We start from the raw sequence: 25,772 nt of genomic DNA, 5'->3' as shown, positions 1-25,772 counted from the left end.
GTCCCCACCTGTGACTTTCCCCCGGCTTCCTGTGACCATCTCCGGCAGCTTAGGCTGGGGCTACAGAGGAGCCGGGGCAGTCAGTCGTCCCAGAACAGTGGGAGGGAGCACAGTGCTCAGGGTGTGGAGGGGTGGAGGTGGAGGGCCCTGGCCTGGCGGAGATGGACTCCCGTCCCCTTCACATGTGTCCCCATCCCTGGACCCCCTCATCCCTGCCCCGGCAGGTCTGGTGATCGTGATCAAGGCTTGAGAGGAGAGGACTTGGTCCACAGTCACTCAGCAAGGGGCAGGCGAGGCTGGAACTCAGTGCCGCATCCCAGACCGGGGCGGTGGGGTCCATTGGAAGGGATTCAGGATGGGGGAGAGAGGACCAGCCCTGAGTCTTCGGTCATGGTCCTCCTAAACTGTCCCATCCCTCCTGTCCCAGGAGCAGATGGAGCAGCTGCTGCTGGGGGAGCAGAGCCTGGAGGCTTTCCTGCCCGCCTTCCAACGAGGCCGGGCCCTGGCCCACCTGAGGCGCACCCAGGCGGAGAAGCTGAGGAGCTGCTGCGGCGCCGGGAGCGGTCTGGCCAGCCAGCCCCTACGGCTGCCGCGGAGCCCCCCAAATCCTTCCCCGCTGCCGCAGTCCTGCCCACCGGGGCCGCCCGGGGGCCGCCGGCAGTGCCCCGGAGCCTGCCCCCCTTGGACTCCCGCCCAGTGCCCCCACTGAAGGGCTCCCCCGGGTGCCCCCTGGGCCCAGCCCCTCTGCTGAGCCCTCGGCCCTCGCAGCCAGAGCCCCCCCACCGGTAGGATCCAGGGTATGGCCCCCCCATGGGGGGCCCAGACAAACTTGATGCGTGGCTCCTCCTCCTCCCCCACTGCCTGGGTGGGGGGAGGGGCAGGCCCCTCCCCCTGGCCCTAGGCAGGCCCTGGCCCTGGAGGCTGAGCTGGGGAGGAGGGTCCACTGGGAGATGCCCAGAGAGAGGGCTGGGGGTGGGGTGGGCAGGGTCTGATGCCTCTGGCGCTGAGGAACCTCTGCCTTTTTTTTCTCCCCGGCTGGGGCCTCCCGGGTGATGGGCCAGCCCCAGTGCAAGAACTTGACTCGAAGGGGCCTGGGAAGTTGCCCGCCTCCTTCAAGGGGCCCTGCCTAGGGGGCCCTAGCGCCCCTGCCCCTCCGCTGGGCTCGCACAATGCCACGGCTGACCGGAGTGTTTTCCATCATGTCCTGAGCCTACCTTTCCCCCAGTGCTGGGGTCCACCACCTAGGAGCCAGGGGGTCAGGCCCCAGTGGCAGGGGCAGGGACACCATGGCCATGGGGCTACCACTACCTGCCCCACTCAGGCTCCAGACCATGGGGCGAGGTAGGCCAGGGGCTTCTGACCTGCAGGGGTGACAGTGGGCCATCCCCTGGAAAGACCATTCTGTATTTTTCTGTCCCGTCTCCTTAGAATGGAACCTTTTTGAGGGCAGGTCCTTGTCTTTGTATGTTCTGTCCCCAGCCCCGCCTCCCAGGGGCTGTCAATAAATGTGATGATGAAGATGACCATGCTGCCCGACTCCTCTCTGACCCCTCACCCGGCCTCTCAGCTACTGCAGCCTCATCTCAGGTCCTGAGCTGCCTACTCTTGAGAGGCCCTCCTTTCCTCTCTGCGCATGCAAAGCCCAGCTGTCCTTCGGGTCCAGCGCTGTTTCCGCCTCTTTCATGAAACCTTCTCTGGTTGCCAACCCCAGAGAGTCTTTTCCTAGCTCTGCACTTCCCAGCCCTGCTGGACAGAAGCGCACGCTGCGTCCCAGTTCTCAAGGGCCGCACCGCTGTGCCCCCTCCTCTCCTCGGCGCCCTGTAGGCCCCATCAGGATGGCCCTGCTCCTTCTCTGGCCTGTCAAATGACCGCGCCCACTGGGTGATGGAAGGGCTCCCCGAAGGCTGAGGCTGTCTTCAGCTTGGCTGATGACGGTGGGACAAGACGACGGGAGAGTATGAGCATGTCTTGGATCCGCTTAGGTCAAGTTTGATGAGACGAAGTTTGGCAGGGAGTCAAGGAAGATCCTCTCAGTGAGAGGAGTCAGAGTGCTGTAGAAGCTACTGTGACCTCGGTCCACGTTAGTAGGAAAGTAACCATCTAGACCGAGGCAAGTGCTGGGTTGGCACTACTTCTTACTGAAGTTTTAAACTCTAAGGGAACCCCACAGCAGCAGCACCTTTGATACAGTGAGTGTTAGTCGCACAGTTGTGCCTGACCTTTGCAACCCCATGGACTGTAGCCCGCTAGGCATCTCTGTCCATGGGATTCTCCAGGCAAGAATACTGGAGTGGGTTGCCATGCCCTCCTCCAGGGAATCTTCCCGACTCAGGATTGAACCCAGGTCTCCTGCCTTACAGGCAGATTCTTTACCCCTGAGCCACCTGGGAAGCCCGCCTTTGGAGTAACAATAAAGAGAAAAAAAGGACTGGGACTGAGTCCCCTGCAGAACAGTTGAGGGATCTGTTTGGCATACAGGTAGGTGATGGCTGCCCTTTGAGTCTAAAGGGCTGCTTCACATAGAGCCAGAGGTCAGAGTCAAGACCAGCGGGTGGAGACCACAGGGAGCCAGATTTTGGCTCAGGATGAGGCTCTAGAGCCATGGCTGCTACTAGAGGTAGGTGGTCCCCGTTCCTAAAGCTGTCTGAGCAGCACCTGAGTGACTGCTTGATGGGATCTTGTTTTTTAATAATTTTGTTTTTGGGTTTTTTTTTCCCTTGGCTACACAGTGCAGCTCCTGGAATCTTAGTTCCCTGACCATGGATTGAAACCAGGTGCCCAACAGTGGAAGTGTACAGTCCTAACCACTGGACTGCCAGGGAATTCCTCTGATGGGATCTTTAGAAACGTAGGCAATAGTTAAGAGGGACTGGCCCATTTGAGCTTCTGACAGCCCGTCAAGTCCAGTCAGATCCCTCCCAGCGGGGGCAAAGCACTGCCAGTGCCCGCTCAAGAGGCTCCACCCCACGGCAGCCTCGGCGCTCCTGCTCCTCCCTGCTAGCACTTGAGCTGCTGGAGGTGAGGGACGCCAAGATGACACCTAGTGCCTGCCTGAGACAGCAGACAGAAGACTGAGCAGCCTTGGAAGAACTTCTGCATTCTCAGCACGGCCTGGTGCAAGCTGGGCCCCTCTCACCCTGGCCTCCCATTCCTGGTCCCTGCTTCCAGGGTGTTTTTCCAGGTTTGTAACCACAGGAAGAAGGGCTAAGGATGGGGATGCCGGAGCCTACCTCCACTATTGTGAGCTGGGCAGAGGCTAATGTCCACAGTCTGGTTCAGCCTCCCCTCCCCGAGGCAGGTCAGAGGAAGAAATGACCAGGCAAGGGCGGGACCATAAAGGGAGAAGAGCGTTACCATGGGACCCAGGTGGGGGCCCTCAAAAGGGCTTCCACACCCCTCCCCTTCCCCAAAGAGCTCAGTTTTAGAGGGCACAGGGAGTGACGCCCCTCAGAATTCAGCTCCAGCATGAAAAAGACCAAAGACCTGAGGGAGGTGGGTACAGATGCCGCCAGAGTGCCTGGCCCTAGTTCTGGGCCACAGGAAAGGCTTAGAGTTGGATGGTTAATAAGCTTTATTAGCCTCTCTGCTTGAAGGAAAATGGAATGTTCTGGGAAGTTCCAAGCAGTCTGGGCTCTCCTGCCAGATCACTTCTGGAACTGTCTAGGTTCTGGGGTACCAGGGAATGTTCTTGGCTATCCTCTGTGAGAGAGAATAAACTTGAGGGGCTACATCAAGGGGCCCATGAGAAAAGTTCTATTACAGACCACTGGTGCATTTACAAACCAAACCCCCCAAATCGCCCCAGTAACAAAACTCCCACCCCTTTTTGATAAACACGTGTTCCTGCCCCTCAGAAGTCTGTTATGTGCATCTCCTTGCTTGGAAACCACTAGCTTCTGTGTCCTTTCTTAAGCCTCCTGCTTCATCTTCCAAATATGAAACACTACACGTAACTTCGTGTCTGTGTGCGCGCGAATCAAGGCTCACTGAGCTAAGCAGGCCTGAACCACAGTGAGCTCAAATCTCTACCCCTGAATCGTGTGGTCACTGCAAAGCCATGGCTAAGAAACTGCCCTTGACCTCCAAGGCTAGAGAGAATCCAGTGGTTTCAGAGAGACCAAGTAGGACTAGCTGAGGGTTTATCCCAATTTATACAAGGATTTTACATGAAAGACCAAGTGCAGGAATGGCATTATTGTACCAAGGGACCTCTGGCTTTGTCTGGGACCTTGCCCCTGCCACAGGCCTCTCGAGAGATTCTTCCTGTTCCACAGAAAATAAGATTTACACTCTGCCTCCCAAAGTGTGAGCTCTTACGACACAGGTTATCTAGGGATCTGCGACCTCAAACGCCTGGAGGGGCCAGGAAGGTCACAGTGCCAAGCAGCACCATTTCCACAAAGCACACCCGCCCCTATTTTCCTGGAAATGTGAGACCCCTTTTGTCTGTCTATTTTCCCTCTTTATAGACATGGGATACAGAGAGAGATTTCTTTACTAACAGCGAAATGGTTTCAAGTGTGTGCATTATGGCTTCTGACACATCCGTGTGCAGCAGCCTGGGGAGGAAGGACTTTGTCTACAAGGCAGACCTGACAGCTCTTCCCACGCGGTCATGCGGGTATGGGAGGAAGCTTAATGGTGGCATTTTCTCATTTTTTGGAGCGAAGTCAGAAAGCTAGATTTTTATGCAGTCTCCCAAGTTCTTAATGTTTGCTAAAGTTAAGACACCGTGCTAGCCACAGCCAAACACTACGTGCAGGTTGGCTGTGGCCTGTGAACCACGAATCTGGGTCAGTCCTTGGTTCTCCTAAAACAGGCCTTCTTTGGTCTAGCGGCAGCCCCTCCCAGGACCAAGGGTGTGAATGCTGAAGGGACAAAGGCCGAATGGGAGGGCTGACCTCCCTCAATAGTAGCGTCCAGGCCCCAGGTTGAGACAGCCTTAAGAGACACTGGTAAGATGGCTAGATCCATTGATACTATAATCTTACGACAGACGGGGAAGCGGCGCCTCTGGGGGATGAGAGCACTGAGCACCCCCGCATACACAAGTTTATGAGGCCCAGACTCAGGTCTTGCTATCATCCTAAAACCAACAGACGGATCCTCAGCTGCTTTGCTCAAACCCCATGGCCACCAGGGCTCCAGAGGCTGGCTGAGAGCCAGGCCGCTGAAGGCAGGTGAGGCGGGCCTTCTACAGTCCTGCTCAGAGGCAGGTGATAATGTGACCACATTCATCACAGGGCAGAGGAACGGACGGGGCAAAGGCCATGAGAGAGTGCTGAACTCAGAGAACTGAAGTAACCCTGCCACTTACCGGCTTCCCTTCTCAGCCTCTCTTCATGGGACCTGATGACCTTCCAGGAAGCCCAAAGGCCCGAGACAAGACCCCTCCTCCTCGCCATTTTCCCAAAAGTGGGTGTGGTGGCCACTCACTTGGGCTCCACCCTTGGTGTCTCAGCTTCAGGCTGTGGCTATAAGGGATGGAGATATACACATGGTCAGTGATGACCAACGGGCAACTCGCTGGCCTAAGATAGGCTATTCTTCTTTATCTTGGCTGAACCATTACAGAGGGTAAGGTGCACCCAGAGAAAGAAATGCCAGAACTTCAGAAGGAAGCAAGAAATCTTACTCCTTTAGCACTGTGAAGTGTAAAGGATCTTTTCACCCAGCAAAAAAAAAAAAAGGACAATGGAGGGGAAAAGTTTGGCTCAGGAGGAATAAAGTCCTGATTAAGCCCAAAGGCAGTATCACAACTGCCTAGACATACACACCTTTGATTCCTGTCTTCTCGTTCAAGTCTCTCCATTCAGGATCTGTGCATGCTTCTCACTGGGCCTGGTACTGAACTACACCCCCACCCACCCCAATGAGCGCAGCCTGGAGCAAGCTGGACCCCTCTTGTCCCAGTCTCTCTTCCTCAGTCCAAACTTCTACTTTTTAGCTTGTGACCAAAAGGAAAAAAGGGACTAAAGCTGACCATGTCTCAGGAACACGGGAGCAGCCCCTGAAAGGCAGGGGCTAATGTCCATGGCCCGGTTCAGCCTCTCCTCCCAAGGGCAGATAAGAAACTGAGAATGGACAGATGCGGGTGGTGGTGGGGAGAGAAATGATGTAACAGGAACCAGTGTGGGAGGGTACTTCAGAAAGCCTCCCACACACCTCCTTGCCCACGATGAGCCCAGACTGTTTGAGGGATGGTAGGGAGTAGTGTCTCTGAGTTCAGCTCTGGCCTAAAAAAACCCCAACAGGCAAGACAGCACTAGAGAGAATAAAGGGGGGCGGAGTGGGGCGCCTAGTTCTAGGCCTAAGAAGAGGCTTAGAGGTGGATGGTTAATAAATTTTATTGACTGCCCTGTTTGGAGTTGCATGGAATGTTCCAGAGGTTTCACAGAGTCTGGACCCATCACCCCAAACCTTCTGGAATTTTCTATTCACCTCCATGTTCTGGGGCCCCTAGGGAATATTTTTGGCTGTGATCTTCACCAAGAGAAAACAAACTTGAGAGGTATATGTCACAGCCAATGAGAAAGGCCCTGGATATCACAGACCATTAATGCTTTTACAAACAAAACCCCAAAGAACCCCAACCCCATTTGATGGAAATTTGGATGAAATCTTGCCTCACAGACTGTTCAATGGCACCCCACTCCAGCACTCTTGCCTGGAAAATCCCATGGACGGAGGAGCCTGGTAGGTTGCAGTCCATGGGGTCTCGAAGAGTCAGACACGACTGAGTGACTTCACTTTCACTTTTCACTTCCATGCACTGGAGAAGGAAATGGCAACCCACTCCAGTGTTCTTGCCAGGGACGGGGAACCCTGGTGGGCTGCCGTCTATGGGGTCTCACAGAGTCGGACATGACTGAAGCAACTTAGCAGCAGCAGCAGCAGCACAGACTGTTCAGTCCCAACTCTTTGGTTGAGAATTACCAGTCTCTGTACCTTTCACTAAGCTTCACTTCCTGTTGTCTGTGCTTTGAAAGAACAGACTTTCCCCACCTGTTTTCCAAATATGAAACATAATAACATTAAATGTTCTTTTTAAAAGTACACATGCCCCTCCCTTCAAACCAAGGCTTGCTGAGCCCAGCAGGTCTGAACCAGAGTGAGCTTAAAGCCTTACCACTGAGTTACATGGGTCACTGCAAAGCCATGCTGAAGAACTTGCGCCCAACCTCCAAGGCTAGAGAAAAGACCCAAGTTGAACCACCTATGGGTTTATACCCAAATTACACAAGAATTGCACACACAAGACTGAGTGCAGGAATTGGTGTTAATATAGCAAAGCACCTCTGGCCTCGTTTAGAAGCTAGACTTAGGTCCTGACTCTTGTAGTAGGTCTTCTGCACAAGTTTTCCTATCCCATGGCTTTCTGCTCAACAGCGCATACATACTTGAGTTCCTACTGCCTCACAGCTAATCCACACCCCGTGTGCAGAGATTCAGGGTTAAGAGGGCTGGATTACAACAGCTCTAGCAAGTGATCACCCACTTGTTTAGCACCAGTTAGGAACAGAGGAGGGGGAAAAAAGGGGGGGAGGGGACTTCTCTGGGGATGCAGTGGTTGAGACAGGAGCATAGGTTCGATCCATGGCTGGGGAACTAAGATCCCACATGCCTGAGCTGTGCAGCCATAAAAAGAAAAAAAGGCCTCAGTTAGCTCTGAATAAGGAAGTGCATTTCTACATGTCCCTCCTCTCCCTCAATAATCTTGTTTACTCAAACTCCCCCAGTTCCCACAGCCTCAAGTAGCCATGTTTCAAGGACTTGGCTTGTGGGGCCTGTGATAAGCGCTACCAGCAGAATGGGAGGCTGGGCCACTCTCACGCAACTCTTACCTCCGCCTTTGTTGCTCTGTTTCTAGGAGGGGAGGAACTGCACAGTTAGCAATGAGGCTGGCTGGTCAAGGAATGACCAGGTGCCAGGCACAGTGTCCCAAGGATAAATCTGGCTCTACCGACATCAATATTTTAATCACTGAGCCTACTAGAACATGGATAATCAAGTATGACAGATCTCGAAAGAGCAAACAATTTGCTCCCCTGCCATCATGCCCACAGATGAATTTTCTGCAAGGTCATATATTCGACAAGTATGGGCACAGGAAGACTCATGACCTTGCTTTCTTTCCCACTCCCAGAGGCCACCAACAGAAGGCCAAGTGGGATCTGACTACCCAAGAATGGCCAAGTTCCCACAGATTACAACTTTATCCTACATCAGGTCTCACCTGTGGCTTGGGGAACTCACAGAAAGGCAAGTTTCGTAAGACCCCAGATTTTTTCGTTTGGACAGCCACGACTGGTCACATTGCACGTTTCAAGGTTACACAGGAGCCCCACGCTACACGCACGGGGCAGGAGCAGACGAGTCTTGCTTGGAGCTTTACAAGAAAGCCAGAGCAAATGTTCCAGAAGTTGACAACATCTGGAAGCAGGCACCCTAGGGCCTCCAGAAAACCCCTCACTCTCAGGCTTTCAGGACTCTTCATTAGGGGCCTGTTTTCTCGAGCATCGAAAAGCCTCCTTTTCTGGAGCGGGGCGGGGGTAGGGACGTGCAGGTCAATGGCTAAGTTGGACAGGTGGGCAACAGAAGGGGGAGAGCAGTTCCTTCGGGCCCCAGCAGAGGTAGACAATGGGAGGCAAGGGGTTCAAGAAGACACGCAGGGCCATTTTCTTGGGGGTGGGGTGGGGCGGGGGGGTGTTGGCTGGGGGCTGCTCCCCTGCCCTCCACTCCGATTAAATACGAGAGCTCACGATGAGGAAGACGGTGAGCAGAACGAGGACGAAAGCCAAGTCTCGGGTCTCGTCCCAGCCTAAGCCCTTCTTGGCCCGGTCCTCCTGCATCTTGCGGAAGGCCTCCCGGCGCGCCCTCAGGCGCCGTTCGCGTTCTAGCTGCTCACCGTAGTGCGCCTGGTAGAAGGCGTCAAAGTCGAACATGGTGCGCTTGGCTCCCGGAGAGGCCGGACCGCGGCCGTGGGCCCGAGGGCCGGGCGGAGGGGTACGAGGCTTCTCGGGGTCGGCGGCGGGAGTCTTGGAAGGCCTGACACCCGGACCGCGCAGGTCCTCGTCGCTCAGCAGGCCGCGGTCATACTTGCGACGCAAGGTGGTACTGCCCAGCACCACGTAAGCCTGGGAGATGCGCGTGAAGCGCTCGGCAGCCTCAGCGCTCCCCGAGTTGCGGTCCGGGTGGTAGAGGAAGCTCTGCCGGTAGTAAGCCGCCTTGATTTGCGCCTGCGTGGCCGTGGAGGGGACGCCGAGCAGATCATAGAGCGCCGTGCGCGAGTACGGGCCGTCGCTCCGGGTATAAGTCCTCGCTTCTGGGCCCAGGCCCGATCTCGGGTTTTGGGGAACCCCCCGGGGCTGCCACAATCTCCACAGTAACAGTTGCGACCACTTCAGATCGCGCCGGGCTGCCATCTTGAGTGAATCTGGCGGGCAGTGCAAGATAAACTGGCCAATGGGAGACGTGCGTTTTTCGCAGCCGGTCGGCCCTGTAGCCAATCCAGTAAAAGAGAAGGCGGGGAGAGGGGGGGTGGAGCATGCGTGTTACGGGGCGGGCGCCCGGCCGATGACATAAAAACCGGGCTCCGGAGCCACTCGCACGAGTTCTGCTGTTGAGGCGTGGTGATGGCTTTTCGCGGGCGGAGACCTGAGCTCCGCGGGCCCCCGGAGCTGGTGAGGGCTGTGACCACCCCCGCCCCTCTCTTTTCTCCTAGGGCGTCCGTGTCTTGATATCTTACCCGACTCCCCCCCAACCTTTTTCTCGTTCTTGCAGTATTACGACAAGAATGAAGCCCGGAAATACGTGCGCAAGTAAGGGAAGCCTGGATGTTGCTGGGTGTCGGGGGTCGGGAACCGGCAAGTTGCCCTGAATGCGGAGGTGCTGGGAAAGCACGCAGAATTTGGGGGTGGCGGAAGGAAGAAACTTGAATTGATCCATTGTTGACACCGTCAAAGTCAACTCTTGAGTAAACCAAATTCTCTGGGTCTCGGTAATCTTAGTATTAGGAAGGGAGTGATCATACCTGCTTTGTTTAAGGTGACAGCTTATTTCAAGCATGTGAAGAATTAGGTAGGACGGAGTGGTTATGTGTAAACTATCAGTGCTGTCTGTAGGGGGGAGAAATAATACCCGTAGAATGTTTACTGTATGTCTCTAAAGAAAATGAAATATTTATTAATTTTTTTTATGTTACATATTAAAATGATATTTTGAGCATATTGGATTAAGTAAAGTATAATATTGAGTATACTGGGTTAGGTTAAGGACTACTACAGTTAACTCTATGTATTTAGTTTCTTTTTAAATAGGGACTCAAGAATGTCCTGAGTGGCTTGTGTTGTATTTCTCATGGAGAGCACTGTTATAATTTTTACTGTGCATTGTTGACCCTTCTACATGGGAGTAGCTACAGTGGATAATTCTTCTAGAAAACATGTTTTTAAGTAAGAGGATGTCAGAGCTTGGTAGAGTTGAAAATACCAAATGATGCGTTATGAGGTAAATGATTTGTTTCCTTCATAGTAGCTCTGCAGCTGGTACAGTTTAATCTGTGTCACAGTAGAATAACACGTACTACACGGTCTTTGGGGGTTACTTTTAAATAGTCATAGTGCAGTTTATTGGCTGGGAAAGAGTACCTCAGGATGATCGTTTCCTTTGACTTTTCTTGGTCTGGGTGAGGTTTTAGCCCAGAACCCCTTTACCACGTTCTTGTGTTTTTAGCTCACGGATGATTGACGTCCAAATCAAGATGACTGGACGGGCACTGGAGCTTCTTTGTGTGCCCGAGGACAAGCCCTGTTATGTGTTGGATATTGGGTGAGATCCTGGGGCCCAGTTCAGACAGTCCAGGTGAGGGGATGTCCTTGGTCCTCACACTGTTGAGTCTCTGATTGTCTTCCAGCTGCGGTACTGGCCTGAGCGGTGATTACCTCTCAGATGAGGGGCACTACTGGGTGGGCATTGACATCAGCCCTGCCATGCTGGGTAAGTATGCCCTGTTTAGCACTGGGGTGGACACCCTTCCATGAGTTTGGAGTGGTGATGCAGATTGTCCTGATTCCTAACCCACTCTTTTCCAATGTAGATGAGGCCTTGGACCGTGAGACGCAGGGAGATGTGATTCTGGGGGACATGGGTCAGGGCATTCCCTTCAAACCGGGCACCTTTGATGCTTGTATCAGGTAAGGGTCTTCATTTCCTGCTTTTAGTCCTGCAGGTCAGTGCTTCCCAAAGCAGAGTTGTACAGAATACATAAATATACACATTCCCCAGGATTCTCAGGTCTGTTAGATCGGAGCAAGGCCCCCCAGATGAGTCTTTTTTGTGTTACAAAACTACTCCTATGCTTAACTTGTCCTGCTGGGTTTAGGTACCATGGTGTATAGATTTCTCTGCTTTGTGTGTGTGACAAGGTGAGGGCTTCTAAGATGGCTCTGGGAGCCATCTTGTGGGCCCCAGCAGCCATCTTGTGGGCCCCAGCCTCCATCTTGTTGACTTCTTTTCAAGGAGTTTTATAGTGGAGAGTGGCCCTCAGGCTCCAGTCTTTTCAGTGGCTTGGGAGTCTTTTCTGAGGAGTCAGGGTCAGGCTTTGAGTGTGTTGTACATAGTACTTCGATAACATATTTTAGAACATTGGGCCCACAAGATGGCTGCTGGGACCCACAAGATAGTTCCCAGAGGCTCAGAAGCCCCCACCCTGCTACACGCACAAAGCAGAAAAATCTATATACCCTGGTGCCTGAACCTGGCAGGACAAGTTAATCATAGGAGTAGTTTTGTAACACAAAAGAGAGGACTTTGGGGGTCTTGTTCTAATTACTGTTAGAAACATGAAGTTGTTCTTTGTCTTCTGTGGTAAGCTCTGTGGAGTATTTGGTTTAGTGTTTTGTTGCTGGGGTGGAAGTAGGGGCTAGGAGAGGATGTCAAAGCTGAATCATTATCTGGGAGGCGAAGACCTTCCTATGATAATAGATTGAGCTGTAGGGCTACACAGTAAGAACCTGGATGAGGAGTACAAATCTACATTTAAATGTTTTTTTAGGGTAAGTGATTAACATATATGTGGAAACAAGATTGGAGGAGAAAAAACGTTTCAAAGATAGCAACTGTGTTTTAGTAATGATCAGGTGAGATGTTCTAAGCTGCAGAGAGTCAAAGACCAGCAATATGATCTTGGGTGTTTCAGCAGTAAGCAGTCATTTTTAGTTTGTTTTTAAAAGGAGAAGGTGGTTTGGCCAGCATTTTTGTCTCAACATTTGTTACATGTAAGAAATTGTACTACATACTATGGAGTTTATGGAAATAAAATTCCGTGTTTTTAAGACTCTCCATAGTTTTTTTGGTGCTATAAGGTGTGGACCAGGGGATTTCCCTGGTAGTCCAATGGTTTAGACTCTGCACTTGCTCTGCAGGGGTTGCAGGTTCGATCCATGGTCGGGGAACTAAGATCCCACATGATGTGCGTTGTGGCTGAAAAATGAAAGATGTATACCAAGTTATTAAACATGAGCCCCAGGGTGAGGTGTACACTAGGAAGTCTGGGGACCCACCACAGTTATGAAGAGAAATAAGAGCACAGGAAAACTTTGAGCAGGAGGGGCCGGGGCTGGGCCTTGAAGGCTGGAAGGGTTTGGAGAGCCAAGGGAGAGGGTTTCAGAGTGAAGAAGCAGTGTGAACACAGGCATAGAAGTGAGGGGGAAAAAGGCATCTCATTGATGTAGCGATGAATGAGAAATTCCCTGGAAGCTGAGATCACGTGGGTTTGGTTCCTAGAAAGCTTTTTACTCCATCCTAAGAAGTTGGGTCTTTATTCAGTAGTTGTTGATGGAGCACTGGTGAGTGATGAGACTTGGTCTGTGTTACAGGAACATTACTTAAGGGAGAAGATGCAAGAGAAAAGTTCGGTTGTTGAAGCAATCGAAGTGATAATAAATGCTGACCCAGGAGAGTGGTGGAAGGACGTAAAAGCTGGGAGAGGCAGTTGGGCACACCAACTGGGTTTGGGGTTCTGTGTTATGTGTGTGCTCAGCAGTGAGGAGGGGAATACTGGAAAAGAGGGCATATTCGTTGCTTGAAGTTTTACTTCTTTAAATATTTATTTGCTGCGTTGGGTCTTAGTTGCGGCATGCAGGATATTTACCTGTGACTCGCAGGCTTAGTTGCCCTGTGGCATATGGAACCTTAGTTCCTGGAACAGGGATTGAACCCACTTCCCCTGTACTGGCGGGCAGATTCTTAACCACTGCACCTCCAGGGAAATCCCTGCTTGAAGTTTTAAATCTGGGGATCGTGGAGACCCCTAGCAGGTAGAGTTGAAGGAAATGATTTAGGAGGAGAGTGAATGGCTTTGTGGAAGCCGGAAGCATATTTCTTTTGAATGGAGGAAGGGTATGAAGGGGTAGGTGGCAGGGAGAGCCTTGACCTGCTGAGTGATGCTGAACCAAACTTGAGATGCGTGAGAAAGTTTGAGGATGTGTTTCCTTGGACTGGCAGCAAGGAAACCTTTCATGCTCACCTTGTGGAGGCCCTGTTTGGTCCAGTGTTGTAAGATAATGATCCGAGGTGCTTGTGCCAACAGAGTTGTGGGCAGGAGGGTTTCATCTGGAGACTGAGGAATGTGGCATTGGTCACGAAGAGGCAGGGGTGGGCCGTGCACGTCGCTCCCTTTCCTGATGTGGTCTCTTCCTCTTGCAGCATTTCCGCAGTGCAGTGGCTCTGTAATGCTAACAAGAAGTCTGATATTCCTGCCAAGCGCCTGTACTGCTTCTTCTCTTCTCTTTACTCTGTTCTGGTGAGTTACGAGATCTCCCTGTCCCTCCCTCGTCCTGCAGATAGCGTGATGAGGCAGAGGCACCCCGTGGGAAGGACACAGAATGGCAGGACCTTACTGTGGCTAATGCTGTCCCAGTGGACAGCCTTAAAAGAAGGGGGTGGGGTGGGGACCCGACACGCCAGTGAAATGCAAAGACACTGATGACCGAATCTGAGACTGATCACAACTGCTGTGTCTATGCTGCTGAATTTTAATCCTACGTTGGCTTGGGGGCCTGGACTCCCCAGATCAAGGACAGGGATGGCATATCGAGGCCACACACAACACTTTCCAGAGCTCACATCCTCCAGCTCCCACCTTCCTTCCCCCTCCCACCAGTGCTCAGAGAGGAGAGCAGGGTGGCTATTTACTAGGAGAGCAGGGTGGCTTATTAGCTTTATCTTATCTTTAGAAATGATGGCATTGATTTCCATTGTTTACTAGGATTAGATTAGAGTGAGATTCTAAGTCCTAAAAATCTGTTGGTTCTTTTTTTTTTGGATCCAAGTGTTTGCTTTCTTTTATCAAAAATTTGGCTGTGCCGGGTCTCAGTTGCAGCACCCAGGGTCTTTGGGCTTAGTTGCAGCATGTGGGATTTATTAATAGTTTCCAGACCAGGGATGGAAGCTGGGCCCCCTGCATTGGGGGCAGAGTCTTAGTCACCAGACCACTGGGGAGGTCCCAGATCCAGGTGTTTCTTGGTGCCCTTAAGTCACCTTCCTTCACCCCTGACTCTTCTAGAGTGGGTTTGGGCAGATAGCTTATTAGTCTTGTGCATTATGTAGTCTTTTCTCTGCTCAGGCTCTGGGGTTAATCCTGAAGTTCTGAGGGCCTCGGGGTTTACTTTTCCCTCTGCTGAAATGTTCTCCTCTCAGACATTTCCATAGCCACCTCCATCCTGTAGTCAGGCCTCTGCTCCAGTGTCCCTTAGAGAGAGGCCTGAAAGTAAGCTGGATAGTTTCTGTCACTTACCATCCCTTGTTCTAAGTTATTTATCTTTTTGGCACTTAATCTGCTGTGGATTAGCTGCCTGAGCTGCAGACATTGGGGACTGTCTCTTTTGTTCATGGCTCTTTCCCACCTCCAAGAACAGTATCCCTTGAACACAGTGGGAACTCAACAAGTATTTTGTGAAGAAGAAAAGGGGAAGCATCTGGGTGTGGACCCCACGGATTGTTCTAGAGACCACCACGTTTCTGTTGCAGGTGCGTGGAGGCCGAGCCGTCCTGCAGTTGTACCCTGAGAATTCAGAGCAGGTAAGCCCCTTGGCTAGTCGGGGTGCATGCAGGTAGGGGGGGGCCCAGAACAGGTCAGCTGTCCTGCTTCTCACTCTCCTGTCCTTCTGCTGTTGGGAAGTGACAGGACAAGCCACCTTAGGCTGCTCGGTGGGAAGGGAGGAGCTGAGAGTGGTCCTCCTCGCCGGCCATTTTATGGCCTAAGTCCTAAGGAGGGAGGGGTACCTGGGGCAGGTGGGGGATAGGGTGTTTGTCTCCTCTTGACAGACCCTCTGGTATTACTGATGTCCGTAACTGAAGAAATAATGGGGGTGGGGGAGGGGATGTTAACAGTTGTATGCTGTGGAGTGTGATGCACGAGCAGAGGCGGGTCAGAGGTACCAACTCCGATGGACAAATATCGAGCTGTCCCTGAATGAGTCTGGCTCTCAGCTGGTGATCATTCATTGCCGGAGATTTAAGTGGGGAGGTGGGTCCCTGGGGTAGAAAGTGAGAAAAACGGGGCGGGGGGTGGTGGTTGGTGGTTCTGTGATCCCCGAGGGAGGTGTCTGCCATGGCTGGCTCCAGCCTGCACCTTCCCTGCATGGTTTTTGGGGACTCAGAATTGGGAACAGTCAATAAAGACCTTCAGTTCTCCCAGGCGAGGTCCGTCCTGGGACCAGATGAGGGCCCGGGGGATGAGCAGAGAGCTGCTGTTAGCCGGCTGCCCTGCCTGACTCCCTGCCGTTCTCTCCCCAGTTGGAGCTGATCACCACCCAGGCCACCAGGGCCGGCTTCACTGGTGGTGTGGTGGTGGACTACCCCAACAGTGCCAAAGCCAAGAAGTGAGTGCCGGGGGTCAGGGTGTGCCCGTGCAGCAGGAGAGAGGGTGGCGGGCTGGCCCTCACAGGCCAGTGACGAGTGGACCAGAGCAGTGCTGGCTTGGGTCACTGGGGCCCGGGTGTGTGCATCTGTTCGTGGCGGGGTGGGGTAAGGGTTTCACTTGTCCCTTGAGGCTTTCCGAGCCCAGCCCTCACTCTTCGTTTTCTCATTTCAGGTTCTACCTGTGTTTGTTTTCTGGACCTTCAACCTCTCTACCAGAGGTGAGGGCCCTTGAGTTTGTAGGCCCATCTGTCTGGGGTTCCCTTCCTGTGGGGTTAGGCCGTGGACCTGCTGGAAGGACTCACAGGCCTGGGTGCCAGGCCTTCGGGATGGAGCGGGCGGGGAGGTTGAGAGATCTCCATGTCACCAGAAAGCACCTTGGTCTCTGCAGGGCCTGAGCGAAGATACCGAGGAGGAGAAGCCTGCCGAGTCCACGTTCACGGCTGATAGGTGAGAGGCGCCAACTCGGGGCAGATGGTCGCCGTCCCCAGGTTCAGGCAGCAAGACTCTTCCATGTCTCTGCTTTCGCCAAGTCTCTCAGGGTCTGATGTGGCAGTGACAGCAAGGTGGAGAAGGGACTGGGGAACCCTTTGGGATGGCGTTTGCACCTGCGTCTGGCTGAGAGAGTAGAGCCCTGCTGGACGTCCATGGGCAGCAGGTGGCCCCCTCCTTCCCAGGCTGCCTCTGTCCTCTGGATCCCAGGCCCCCTCCCTGTGGCTCCTGCAGCTCCCTGTCCCCCTGCATCCTCATCTTCACCCTCTCGAGTCATGGCTCTCAGCACGTGGCAGTGCTGCGCAGTTTATCCCGACTTTAAAAAAGATCCTCCCTTATTCCTGTAACGGCTCCTGACTGCCACTGCATATCCACCCCTGCTTATTGGCTCCCACTGCGGCAGAACTCCTCGCACTGGCCCCCTGCCTTTCTCAGTCCTCTCCTGGCTCAGGCTTGTCTCATCGCAAATTGCTCTTGCCACCACAAGCCTGTCTTAGCAAACCCATGAGCCTTTTTCCCTTCTCCATCTTCATTGTAACTTGCTTGGTAAGTAGGAGCTAAGGCAGCCAATTGCTCCCTTAACGCTTTCTTCACTTGGCTTCCTACCTACCTCCCTGGCTGGTCCTTCTCCGTTCACTGTGCAGCTCCGCCTGGACCCCCTTTCTCTCCGTGCTGCTGCCTTAAACACCAGCTCCAGGTTGAGAACATCACGTGTATAGCACTGGTCTCAATCCCACCTCTGATTTCCAAACCACCCGCCCTCCTGAATGTCCAGACCTGGACTTCCCACAGGCCTCCAGAGCAAAACAGAGCCCTTGGTTTCACCCCCAAACTTCCTTCCTCCATCCTGCCTGTTGTCTACCCTTCCTGCCTGCCTTACATCTCACATCCAGTCAGTCCACCCCTTTCCCCATACCTATGTGGTCTCCATCCCCACTGCCCCAGTTTCTGAAAGCTGCGTCCCTGGTCTCCCCTGGCCGTGCAGCCAGACAGATCCTTCTCTTTTGCTTTTTAAAAGTGTACATCATATCTTGCGATTTTCCTGTTCAGTATCTTCAGTTGAGTTCTTAGTTTTACTTCCGTAACACTGTTCACAGCTCTGAATCAGAAATGCCTGATTACGTGGCATTATTTCTACCCCCAACTACAGTGAAAACTCGGTGGGGACTTGTATACCTGACACCAGAAGAATGTGTTGTTAGCGAAAGGTGTTTAGTATTTGTTTATGGAGAAATGATTATGAAGAGTAAAGAAGGAGGTTATTTCTTCATTCTGATTAGAGTGAAAGGTCTTCAGACTTTAAGACATCAAAAAGGAAAAATAGGCGGAGTAAGGATGAGTTAGAAAGACCCAGAGATGATGAAAAATCATGAGTCCAGTCCTCGTATCTGCCATGCACTGATGCCTCCTGACCCCTTGGCCCTTCAGGCTCATCTCCCTTAGTTTCCTCAGCCCATTCCCCATGGGGACTTGGGGGCGCTCTCCTTGCTGTTTCTCCTCCAAGGTACCCAGCACTTGCTGCCAGCAAGCGGTCCCATCTCCTGCTTCACAGGGAAATTCAAGTGGTTTAACTCCCTCCGTCCACCTTAGGCTCCCTCTTGTCCTCACAGCGGTATCTACAGACAACATGTCCTAGCTGTAAACTTAGGTAAGTTGTGGGACCTTCAGCAGCCGTTTCTCATCTCTCATTTAAAAATCTGGCGAGGGGGACTGTACCCCCGGCTCAGGCAGCATGTTGAGGAGTCGAGGGCCATGTCTGTGCAGGACTTGGCGCGGTGCCTGGCTCAGACCCTGTCTCCCTACAGACTCTTCCCCTTGAAATCCTCCGATTTGGGAAGGGTGGGGAGGAGGCTGTGGGCTGATGGGGCTTTGCTCCAGGTGCTGTCACTTTGGTCTGATCACATTTGAGCCTCTTAGAAATATTGTTTTGGCCAAAAAGTTCATTGAGGTTTTTCCATAACATCTTGCAGAAGTGAAAATTTTGGCCAATCCAATACATAGATAAATTAAGAAAAGGTATTCTAAACCTTTGCCAACTCATTTCTAATTTCCTCCCCCCACCCCATCAACTTTGCTTGACCGATGTATTCCTCACCCCTCGCCACCCGGCCTCCGCCCTGCCACTCATCACCTGCGCGCTCTGTAGGCGCCGTCCCCTCTGGCCTTTGCCTGTGGACACCACTTACCTCTTCCTGTGGTCTGCACCGCTCGCCGTCCTTGCTGCCCCTGTGACTCTCCTGATGACTCTTTCCCATCGACCCTCCTGCAGCTCACATCTTGCCCCCATTTGCTGTGCTACCCCGGAGCTTGTCCTTCCTTACGAACTCCTGGGGTTCAGTCCTGCATCTTTAGCTGCTTCCTGCTTTGCATCTAATACACTGGACTCCTGCCCCCTCACTCTGAGCCTGTTAACTTTCTTCTGTGAACTGTTGTCTCTACACCCTAAAGTCTAGAGTATGTCATTCCTTTGGTCTAAGGTCTTGCTGCTTCCTGGAGAGAGGGCACGCTCCTTGCTGGTGTTCACAGCTCCATGAACTGGTTCAGACAAGTGGGAATCTGAGTTGTTTTTTTTTTTAATCTGACTTTTATTACTGGGTTAGAACAGATGAGACGTAGCAGCAGGAAGATTGTGTCACGCAGTCTGGCTTGGAGTAGACTTCCAAGGATGACTCGATCCTCAGCGGACTCTCAGATTCTCCCTGGGACCCTCCCCTTCTTATACCCGTCGCTCTAGGCACCAAGACTCTTCTACTCCCTAACCTTCCCCTTCAGTCAACTCAGAGCCTCGCTTTCATGTATTGCTTCCTGTCTGGACTCTGCCCCATCTCCTGCATGAAGAAATACTCACAGCAGCTTAAGCTCGGTGGTGTACTCGTTGCCCACCTCACTCCCTCAGCTGCTCCTGGCCTCTCTGCGCTCGGCCAGGTGTGGGTGGTCGCTGCCCCTGCCCAGCCGTGGACTCTTCACGGGCAGGGCTGGTTCGTACCCGCTGTAGAACACCCACGGGCTGGGCCCACCCAGGTACCTCGAGACGGTTGCTCACATGGCAGACAGCCTCCGTGGCGTGTCATCGCTGAAAACAGTTTCATTCCGGCTGCCAGGTGGGGAATGTGCCTTGAGGACTCGGCCTCTGCCCTTTCTCAGGGCCTCTCTCCCGTAGAGCTGAAGAGAAGAGTTCTCCTCAGCCGGGACTGGAGCCCAAGATGAACTCTTGAGGGTTGTTTTCGGGGCTGCTGTGAGCTGGGCAGCCGTGTTTTCCTACCTCGGACATTCACAGTTGCTGGAAGCCCCAGCTTGCTTTGGCTAGGCCGTGTTTTTGGAATGTCTTTGTCTGGCTGCGCTGGGTCCTGCTGGGTCTCCCTTGCTGCAGCAGCAGGGCCTACTCTCTAGTAGTGGTGCAAAGGCCTCTCACTGTGGTGGTTTCTCTTGTTGCGGAGGGCGGGCTCAGTAGTTGTGGCACCATGGCATGTGGGATCTTCCCAGACCAGGGATCGAACTTGTGTGGACGGCCAGGCCGATTTTTAACAATTGGATCACCAGGGAAGCCCTGGGGTCTTTTTTTTAAAGTTAGTTTTATTTTTGGCCATGCTGCACAACATGTGGAATCTTAGTTCCCTGGCCATGGGGATCGAACCCACGTCCCCTGCAGGGGAAGTGAGGATTCTTAACCACTGGACTGCCAGGAGAGTCCCTCCTTGGATAGGCTCTTATGAGCTGATCCTGGCCCCAAAGTAATTTGGCCCCTGCCTGCCCCGCAGGCACTTGTATGTAGGCCTAACACACGGTTCCCAATCTTGAGGATACTTGCAAATGAGGGGGACCCTCACCTCCTGCTGAATAGCTGCTCTGGCCCCAGCAGGTGTCACCAGGAAGGGGCTGTCCAGAATGGGGACCACAGAGGCCGCCTGCCTGGCAGGGGGACTTGCCACATTTCTCTGCCCGGCTACACCTGGGTGCCAGCTTAGGCTGCTCTGTCCCCTTCCTGACAGCTGTGTCCCCATACAGGATCCCGTACAGGATAGCAAGACGGGGTGTGGTGAGGAAGAGCCGAGAATGGGTCCTGGAGAAGAAGGCACGCCGCCGCCGGCAGGGCAAGTGAGTACTGGAGGGGTTGGGTTGTGGGCTGAAGCGGGGCTTGGCCACCCAGGGCCTGGGACTGTCTTGCCTCCAGGGTCCCAGGGGTTCATAGTTCACTTTGCTGAGCCTGTTTTGTCCTTCCCTCCCCTGTTCTCTCTTGGCACAGGGAGGTCTGCCCTGACACCCAGTACACCGGCCGCAAGCGCAAGCCTCGCTTCTGAGCAGGTGACTGCGTCCACGGGGACCCCCCGGGCAGAAGCTGTGCAATCCAGCACAGATGCTTGCCTCTGCAGAGTTCTCTCTATTGAAGTGCCTACTTCAGCTGCTGACAAAACGCGTTTTTCTTAGAAGAAGTTTTAGAAAAAGTTCGAAAAAGTTTTAATGTTCTAAAAGCATTTTCTTCACTTAAAAAAAAAAAATTTTAAGAGCTTCTTTGTTCTGAAAGCAATAAACCACTTTCTGTGGAGCCCTGGCTCTGGCATTTTTCCCTCCCTGACAAATTTCAGAAGTTCTTCTGTTGTTGGTGGGGCTTTATTCCCAGGTGTGAGTTAGGTTTAAAGAACTTAAACGTGTGAAAGCTTTATTCTAACCTACAAGGAACAAGGTAGATGCCTTTAACTTCAGTTCAGTTGCTCAGTCGTGTCTAACTTCTTTGTGACCCCATGAATCGCAGCACGCCAGGCCTCCCTGTCCATCACCAACTCCCGGAGTTCACCCAAACTCAGGTCCATCGAGTTGGTGATGCCATCCAGCCATCTCATCCTCTGTCGTCCCCTTCTCCTCCTGCCCCCAATCCCTCTCAGCATCAGAGTTTTTTCCAATAAGTCAGCTCTTCACATGAGGTGGCCAAAGTACTGGAGTTTCAGCTTTAGCATCGTTCCTTCCACAAAGAACACCCAGGGCTGATCTCCTTCAGAATGGACCGGTTGGATCTCCTTGCAGTCCAAGGGACTCTCAAGAGTCTTCTCCAATACCACAGTTCAAAAGCATCAATCCTTTAAGAGTGCTTATATGTTAACTTTGGTAAGACTGTATTTTGTTTTACATCATCAGGCAAAGTTGGGAAGCAAGGGCAGGGTGACGTGTATCCGTGGTACCCTGGGCCTGAGGCCACTGCCCAGTCATGGTTTCCCAGTGGCCTGGGCTGACTTTGACCCTGAGCTGCTGCCTCAGGTGTTGACGGGCCAGCACTGGGCTCTTGCAGGTCTGTCTGCTCTCCAGTCACTGGTGGTCAGAGGTTCTGCCATGGGGTTGGCTGGGGACTGTCTAGTGGACTGGAGGGGATGCAGTGGTGGTTTGTGATTCCTGGTAAAGTGTGAAGAGGGGGTCCGTCTGGGCCCACGGTACAGAACAGGCAACAAGCTGGAGCTGGGAGGTTCAAGCTGCTGGGGGGCCGGCGAGAAGGCCTGGAGGTTGCAGGCGGAGGGAGGCGGCTGGGATCCTTGGCCTCCTGAGCCCCGTGGTGCCACTCAAGTTCACCCCCAAGATCTAAGGCCGTGACACTAAGAAAGCTGGAGCAGAGGCGTGGTACAGATACAAATGTTTATTCTACATAAAAACTTCACAAAATGGGCAGCTGGTTGTACCAAGACCTTTGGTGAGGGGTGGGGGTGGGGTGGGGAGTCGCTGTTCAAGAAGGCAACACGGACAGTGGTCACAGTCACTGGGCAGGAGCGAAGCGGAGGGCGGGTGGGGCACAGGCCTGGCCCCGGCCCTCGCTGCATGCGCACGCATGCACACTCCTTGCCTGTCGACGAGGAAGAGGGCTTCTGGGCAGGGAGCACGTTTCAGACTTGAGAAGTCCCGGGCCGGTGGGGAGGAGGGAGGTGCCCCCTCCCTGGCTGAATACTGCATCTGAGACATCCAACACCCACGTGGTGGGGATGGGGGGCAGGCAGCAAGGGTGGGACAAGATTGCAGGCCTGAAGTGACACTGACTTCTCGAGCACAGGAGAGCCGGGACCACTGTCCCACACATGCAACACACAATGGCTTGAGGACCCAACCCGGGGAGAGCTGATGGCCCGGGCATGGGCTTCGCCAGTGCAGAGGCCCGACTAGGGCCTGCCCTGCTGCCCTAGCTCCAAGGGCAGGAGACCAGGCCCCCGGTCAGCCTCTTCCAGAATGTTCCCTGGGGTCAGCTATAGCCCTCTGGGGGCTGGAGGAACTAGGGAAGGAGGGAGGCTGAGGCAGCCGAAGACCTGTTGGGACTCTGCCCCCAGGTAGGGGAGGAAGCCGGGTCTTGACTCGGCCAGAAGCCACCCGGCCACGGCCCCTGGCAGTGATCGGCTGTTAGAGGCTTAGAGCTGGGCTGTCTCTTAGGGCCACCCCTCCCCTAAACCAAAAAGCAGCACCATGTGGCCAGCTGGTCCCCAGCCCTCAGAAGGGGGTGCCCATTCAGGGGGACAGCTGGAGAGGACACAGGACGGGGCAGGTAGGCTGGTCAAGAAGAGGCAAGGTTGGGGTCCAGAGAGAGCCTTGATCCAGAAGGGGGCAGACCCTGGGATGGAGTGGAACTACTGAAGGTTGGGGGACAGGAGCATGGCTAACTACCCTGGGGCAGCCCTCCTCGATCAGAAGGGCCTGGGCCTGAGTCTCCCTTGCTGGCCCGTCCCCACCCGGCTGGCTCTTTCCCAGCCTGGCTCCCCTCTGCCTCTTCGGTACAGACGCACACTGTCACAAGATCATGCACACGACGGCTCAGGGCGGGGTGGGAGTGGGGGTCCCTGTGGCAGAGAAAGGAGCAGTCTGGGGCGGCGGGGAGAGGGCTCCGAGCCAGAGGCGGGGCAGCAGCCAGGGGTCTCCTGGGGGTGGACCGTCCAGAGCAGAGTGGCAGGCAGGGTGGTTTCTATCCAAAGATGCCCCCGAAGGTGGAGGCGATCACGATGCCCAGAACCACACAGCAGATGACGATCATGATCTTCTTCTGCATGGGGAGACACAGAGAAGCCTCAGAGAGCATGGAAGAGGGTGCCGGGAGGGAGGCTGAGCCTCCTCTGAGCAGAGCTTTGAGGGGTGGGGGGCCGCTGGGGAGCGGGCTCTGGTCAGGGCTAAGGGTTGGAGAGTTTGGGGGACTGGATGAGAAAGAAAGTGATGGCCCGGAGTATGTCTGGGTGGGATTCTAATGGGGTGCTGAAGGTCTGGGACTCCGGTATTCTTGCCTGAGAAATCCCATGGACAGAGGAGCCTGGTGAGCTGCAAGTCCACGGGGTCACAGAGTTGGACATGACTTAGCAACTAGACAACAACAAGGCCTGGGAGAGCCAGGTGGAGGCTCTGGTTGGAGCTGAGGGCTGAGGGGAGGCAAACGGGGAGGGACTTGTGATGCCTGAGGGCGGGGGACTCTGGGTACGTGAGGATGTGGGCTCCGGCAGGACGGGACTACTCACCCGGCGAGCCTTGCTCTGGTACTTGACGGCCTTCTTGGTGTCAGACACGGCCCTCTCCACGTAGTCCACTGAATGTTCCACGTTGTACTCAATCCTGTCAATCATCTCCCCCTGCAGGGCCAGGGGCACCCCAGCTCCAGAGGGGCCCCCTCCAGGCGGCGAGGGGGCCCGAGGAGGGATTTTGGGAAGACAGCGCCTGGGGTTAGAGAAAAGGGGAAGGTGAGGAGGAGGGGGGTCCAGGCACTCTGAGCAGCTCCCCAAAATGCAGCCATCCAGGGGCGGGAACTGGCCATGCAGCCTCAGCCAAGGGGGAGGGGACCATGCAGAGGACACTTGTCTGGGGCTCTGACCCCAGGGCCAAACAGAGGACAGCGCCAGGCAGAGCAAGGCGGGGGCGAGAGTGGTGGTGGGCGGGAGTCTGGCCATGGTGAGCCCTCCCCAGGCATGATGGTTCCATCCAGTCCTGACAGCTTTTGATGCCCCCGCCCAGTCCCACAGCCCTCGTGGGCCTGGTAGGAGCCCTCAGAGGCCACTCGACCATGCAGCTGACCGCTCTCTCCAACTCCACGGCCCCCACTGGTGGCCACAGCACCTCTCACCCCAATGGAAGCAGCAGCTTCCTAAGGTCTCCCTGCTTCCCCACATGGACCACGTCCCTCCTACACTAAGATCCTCCAACTAGAAAGGACTCCAGGGCCCAGCACCGCCTGCCAGGACCCCCGTCCCACCCGTCTCCATCATTTCCAACTCTCCCTGGGCTCTAACTGCCCGGAACGCCTTTCTGCTTTTCAGGGAAGTCAGGCTTCTGCTGGTCCTGATCAGAACTGTGGTGTTTCTGGTCCCTCTACTTGGGCCAGCTCTTTGCTCTTCCCCTGGGGAGTCTTTGGAGTTCAAATGCCACCTCCTCAGAAAGGGCCTTCCCTGACCATCCCGTCCAGTGGTCACTGCAGTGACTGTCACTCCAAGCGTGGCCCAGGGACTAGTAGCATCGGGATCACCCTTGAACTTTAAAGACATACAAATGTATGAATCCCTACCCCCAAGTCAACCCTAAAGGAAATCAACCCTGAATATTCATTGGAAGGACTGATGCTGAAGTTGAAGCTCCAGAACTCTGGCCAGCCCTTGCAAAGAGCTGACGCACTGGAGAAGACCCTGACGCTGGGAAAAATTGAAGGCAGGAGGAGAAAGGGGTGACAGAGGATGAGATAGTTGGATGGCATCACTGACTCAACAGACGTGAATTTGAGCAAACTCTGGGAGACGCTGAAGGACAGGGGAGCCTGGTGTGCTGCAGTCCACGGAGTCACAAAGAGTTGGACATGACTGAGCAACTGAACAACAAACCCCCACCTGCGAATCTCTGGGAACAGGGGCCAGCACAGGGAAATGTAGAACAAGGGCTGTGAGTGTGGCTCTTGATCACTTTCAAGGCTGAGAACCACTGCTGTCAGGCTGCCGCCCTCTAACACCCAGTGCGGGTAGAGACCACGCCACTCGTCATTCACTGATGCTGCCCTATTGCCCAACAGACATCCGCTCTGGGAAGCAGGCCCTCCGTGGTCTTGCTCGTTGCTATTCCTCTGACTCCTAGAAAAATGCCCTTCCACGTGCCCACGTGACAAACAGCTGGTGAATGAGACAGGACAAGGCCGAGTGAAGGTGGGCAGGGCCATGCAGGGCCTGGGGTCCTGGAGAGCCAAGCAGAGCCATGCAGAGAGGATCCTTCAGGTGGGCAGTTTCAACCGCACGCAGCGAGTTACCTGAAGACTGGGTCCCTCCCAGGCGGGGGCAGCGTGGCGGGCAGAAAGGGGAGGGTTAGTGCAGCCCTGGGTGCTGCTAGGGGTGGGGTGTGGTGGCGGGGGGGGCCCGGGCACCCACCCCACCCCTAGC

At 54.2% G+C, this 25,772-nt stretch overlaps 4 protein-coding genes across 4 annotated transcripts in view; 2 read left to right on the top strand and 2 right to left on the bottom strand.

The window, feature by feature from the left end:
* Positions 1–1,523, top strand: part of VPS37D (vacuolar protein sorting 37 homolog D (S. cerevisiae)) — a 4,322-nt gene extending 2,799 nt beyond the window's left edge. Inside the window, 2 exon segments of the mRNA XM_010854349.1 lie at positions 428–536; positions 539–1,523. Of these exon segments, the coding sequence (XP_010852651.1) occupies positions 428–536; positions 539–789 (360 nt within the window). The 3' untranslated portion in view covers positions 790–1,523.
* A 4,806-nt stretch (positions 1,524–6,329) lies between these two features.
* DNAJC30 (DnaJ (Hsp40) homolog, subfamily C, member 30) lies at positions 6,330–9,434 on the bottom strand. The gene is made up of 2 exons (XM_010854296.1): positions 8,237–9,434; positions 6,330–7,629 (listed from the first exon to the last, which is right to left on the bottom strand). The coding sequence occupies exon 1, from the start codon at positions 9,423–9,425 to the stop codon at positions 8,745–8,747; it is 681 nt and encodes a 226-aa protein (XP_010852598.1). The 5' UTR covers positions 9,426–9,434; the 3' UTR covers positions 6,330–7,629; positions 8,237–8,744.
* A 113-nt stretch (positions 9,435–9,547) lies between these two features.
* Positions 9,548–20,956, top strand: WBSCR22 (Williams Beuren syndrome chromosome region 22). The gene is made up of 12 exons (XM_010854295.1): positions 9,548–9,683; positions 9,784–9,821; positions 10,735–10,830; positions 10,916–10,998; positions 11,099–11,195; positions 13,708–13,804; positions 15,031–15,081; positions 15,799–15,884; positions 16,097–16,142; positions 16,313–16,371; positions 20,419–20,508; positions 20,657–20,956. Exons 1-12 carry the CDS (start codon positions 9,636–9,638, stop codon positions 20,709–20,711), a joined length of 846 nt encoding a protein of 281 aa, XP_010852597.1. The 5' UTR covers positions 9,548–9,635; the 3' UTR covers positions 20,712–20,956.
* Positions 20,957–22,018: 1,062 nt separating this feature from the next.
* The window catches only part of STX1A (syntaxin 1A (brain)), an 18,234-nt gene continuing 14,480 nt past the window's right edge, over positions 22,019–25,772 (bottom strand). Inside the window, exons 9-10 of the mRNA XM_010854348.1 lie at positions 23,880–23,990; positions 22,019–23,416 (exon numbers count right to left, since the gene is read on the bottom strand). Coding sequence (XP_010852650.1) covers positions 23,339–23,416; positions 23,880–23,990 — 189 coding nt within the window. The 3' untranslated portion in view covers positions 22,019–23,338. The remainder of the gene's footprint in view (positions 23,417–23,879; positions 23,991–25,772) is intronic.

Source organism: Bison bison, unplaced genomic scaffold (genome assembly GCF_000754665.1).
Source record: "Bison bison bison isolate TAMUID 2011002044 unplaced genomic scaffold, Bison_UMD1.0 scf7180017864340, whole genome shotgun sequence".
In the NCBI taxonomy this organism is placed as follows: domain Eukaryota; kingdom Metazoa; phylum Chordata; class Mammalia; order Artiodactyla; family Bovidae; genus Bison; species Bison bison.
The sequence above is the reverse complement of the archived record's forward strand: the minus strand, read 5'-3'. Positions and strand labels throughout refer to the sequence as shown.

Coding starts and splice junctions, on each gene's coding strand:
- WBSCR22 (XM_010854295.1), top strand. CDS start 9,636: ATGGCTTTTCGCGGGCGGAGACCTGAGCTCCGCGGGCCCCCGGAGCTG. Junction 10,999..11,098: donor CATCAGCCCTGCCATGCTGG/GTAAGTATGCCC, acceptor TTTCCAATGTAG/ATGAGGCCTTGGACCGTGAG. Junction 11,196..13,707: donor ACCTTTGATGCTTGTATCAG/GTAAGGGTCTTC, acceptor TTCCTCTTGCAG/CATTTCCGCAGTGCAGTGGC.
- DNAJC30 (XM_010854296.1), bottom strand. CDS start 9,425: ATGGCAGCCCGGCGCGATCTGAAGTGGTCGCAACTGTTACTGTGGAGA.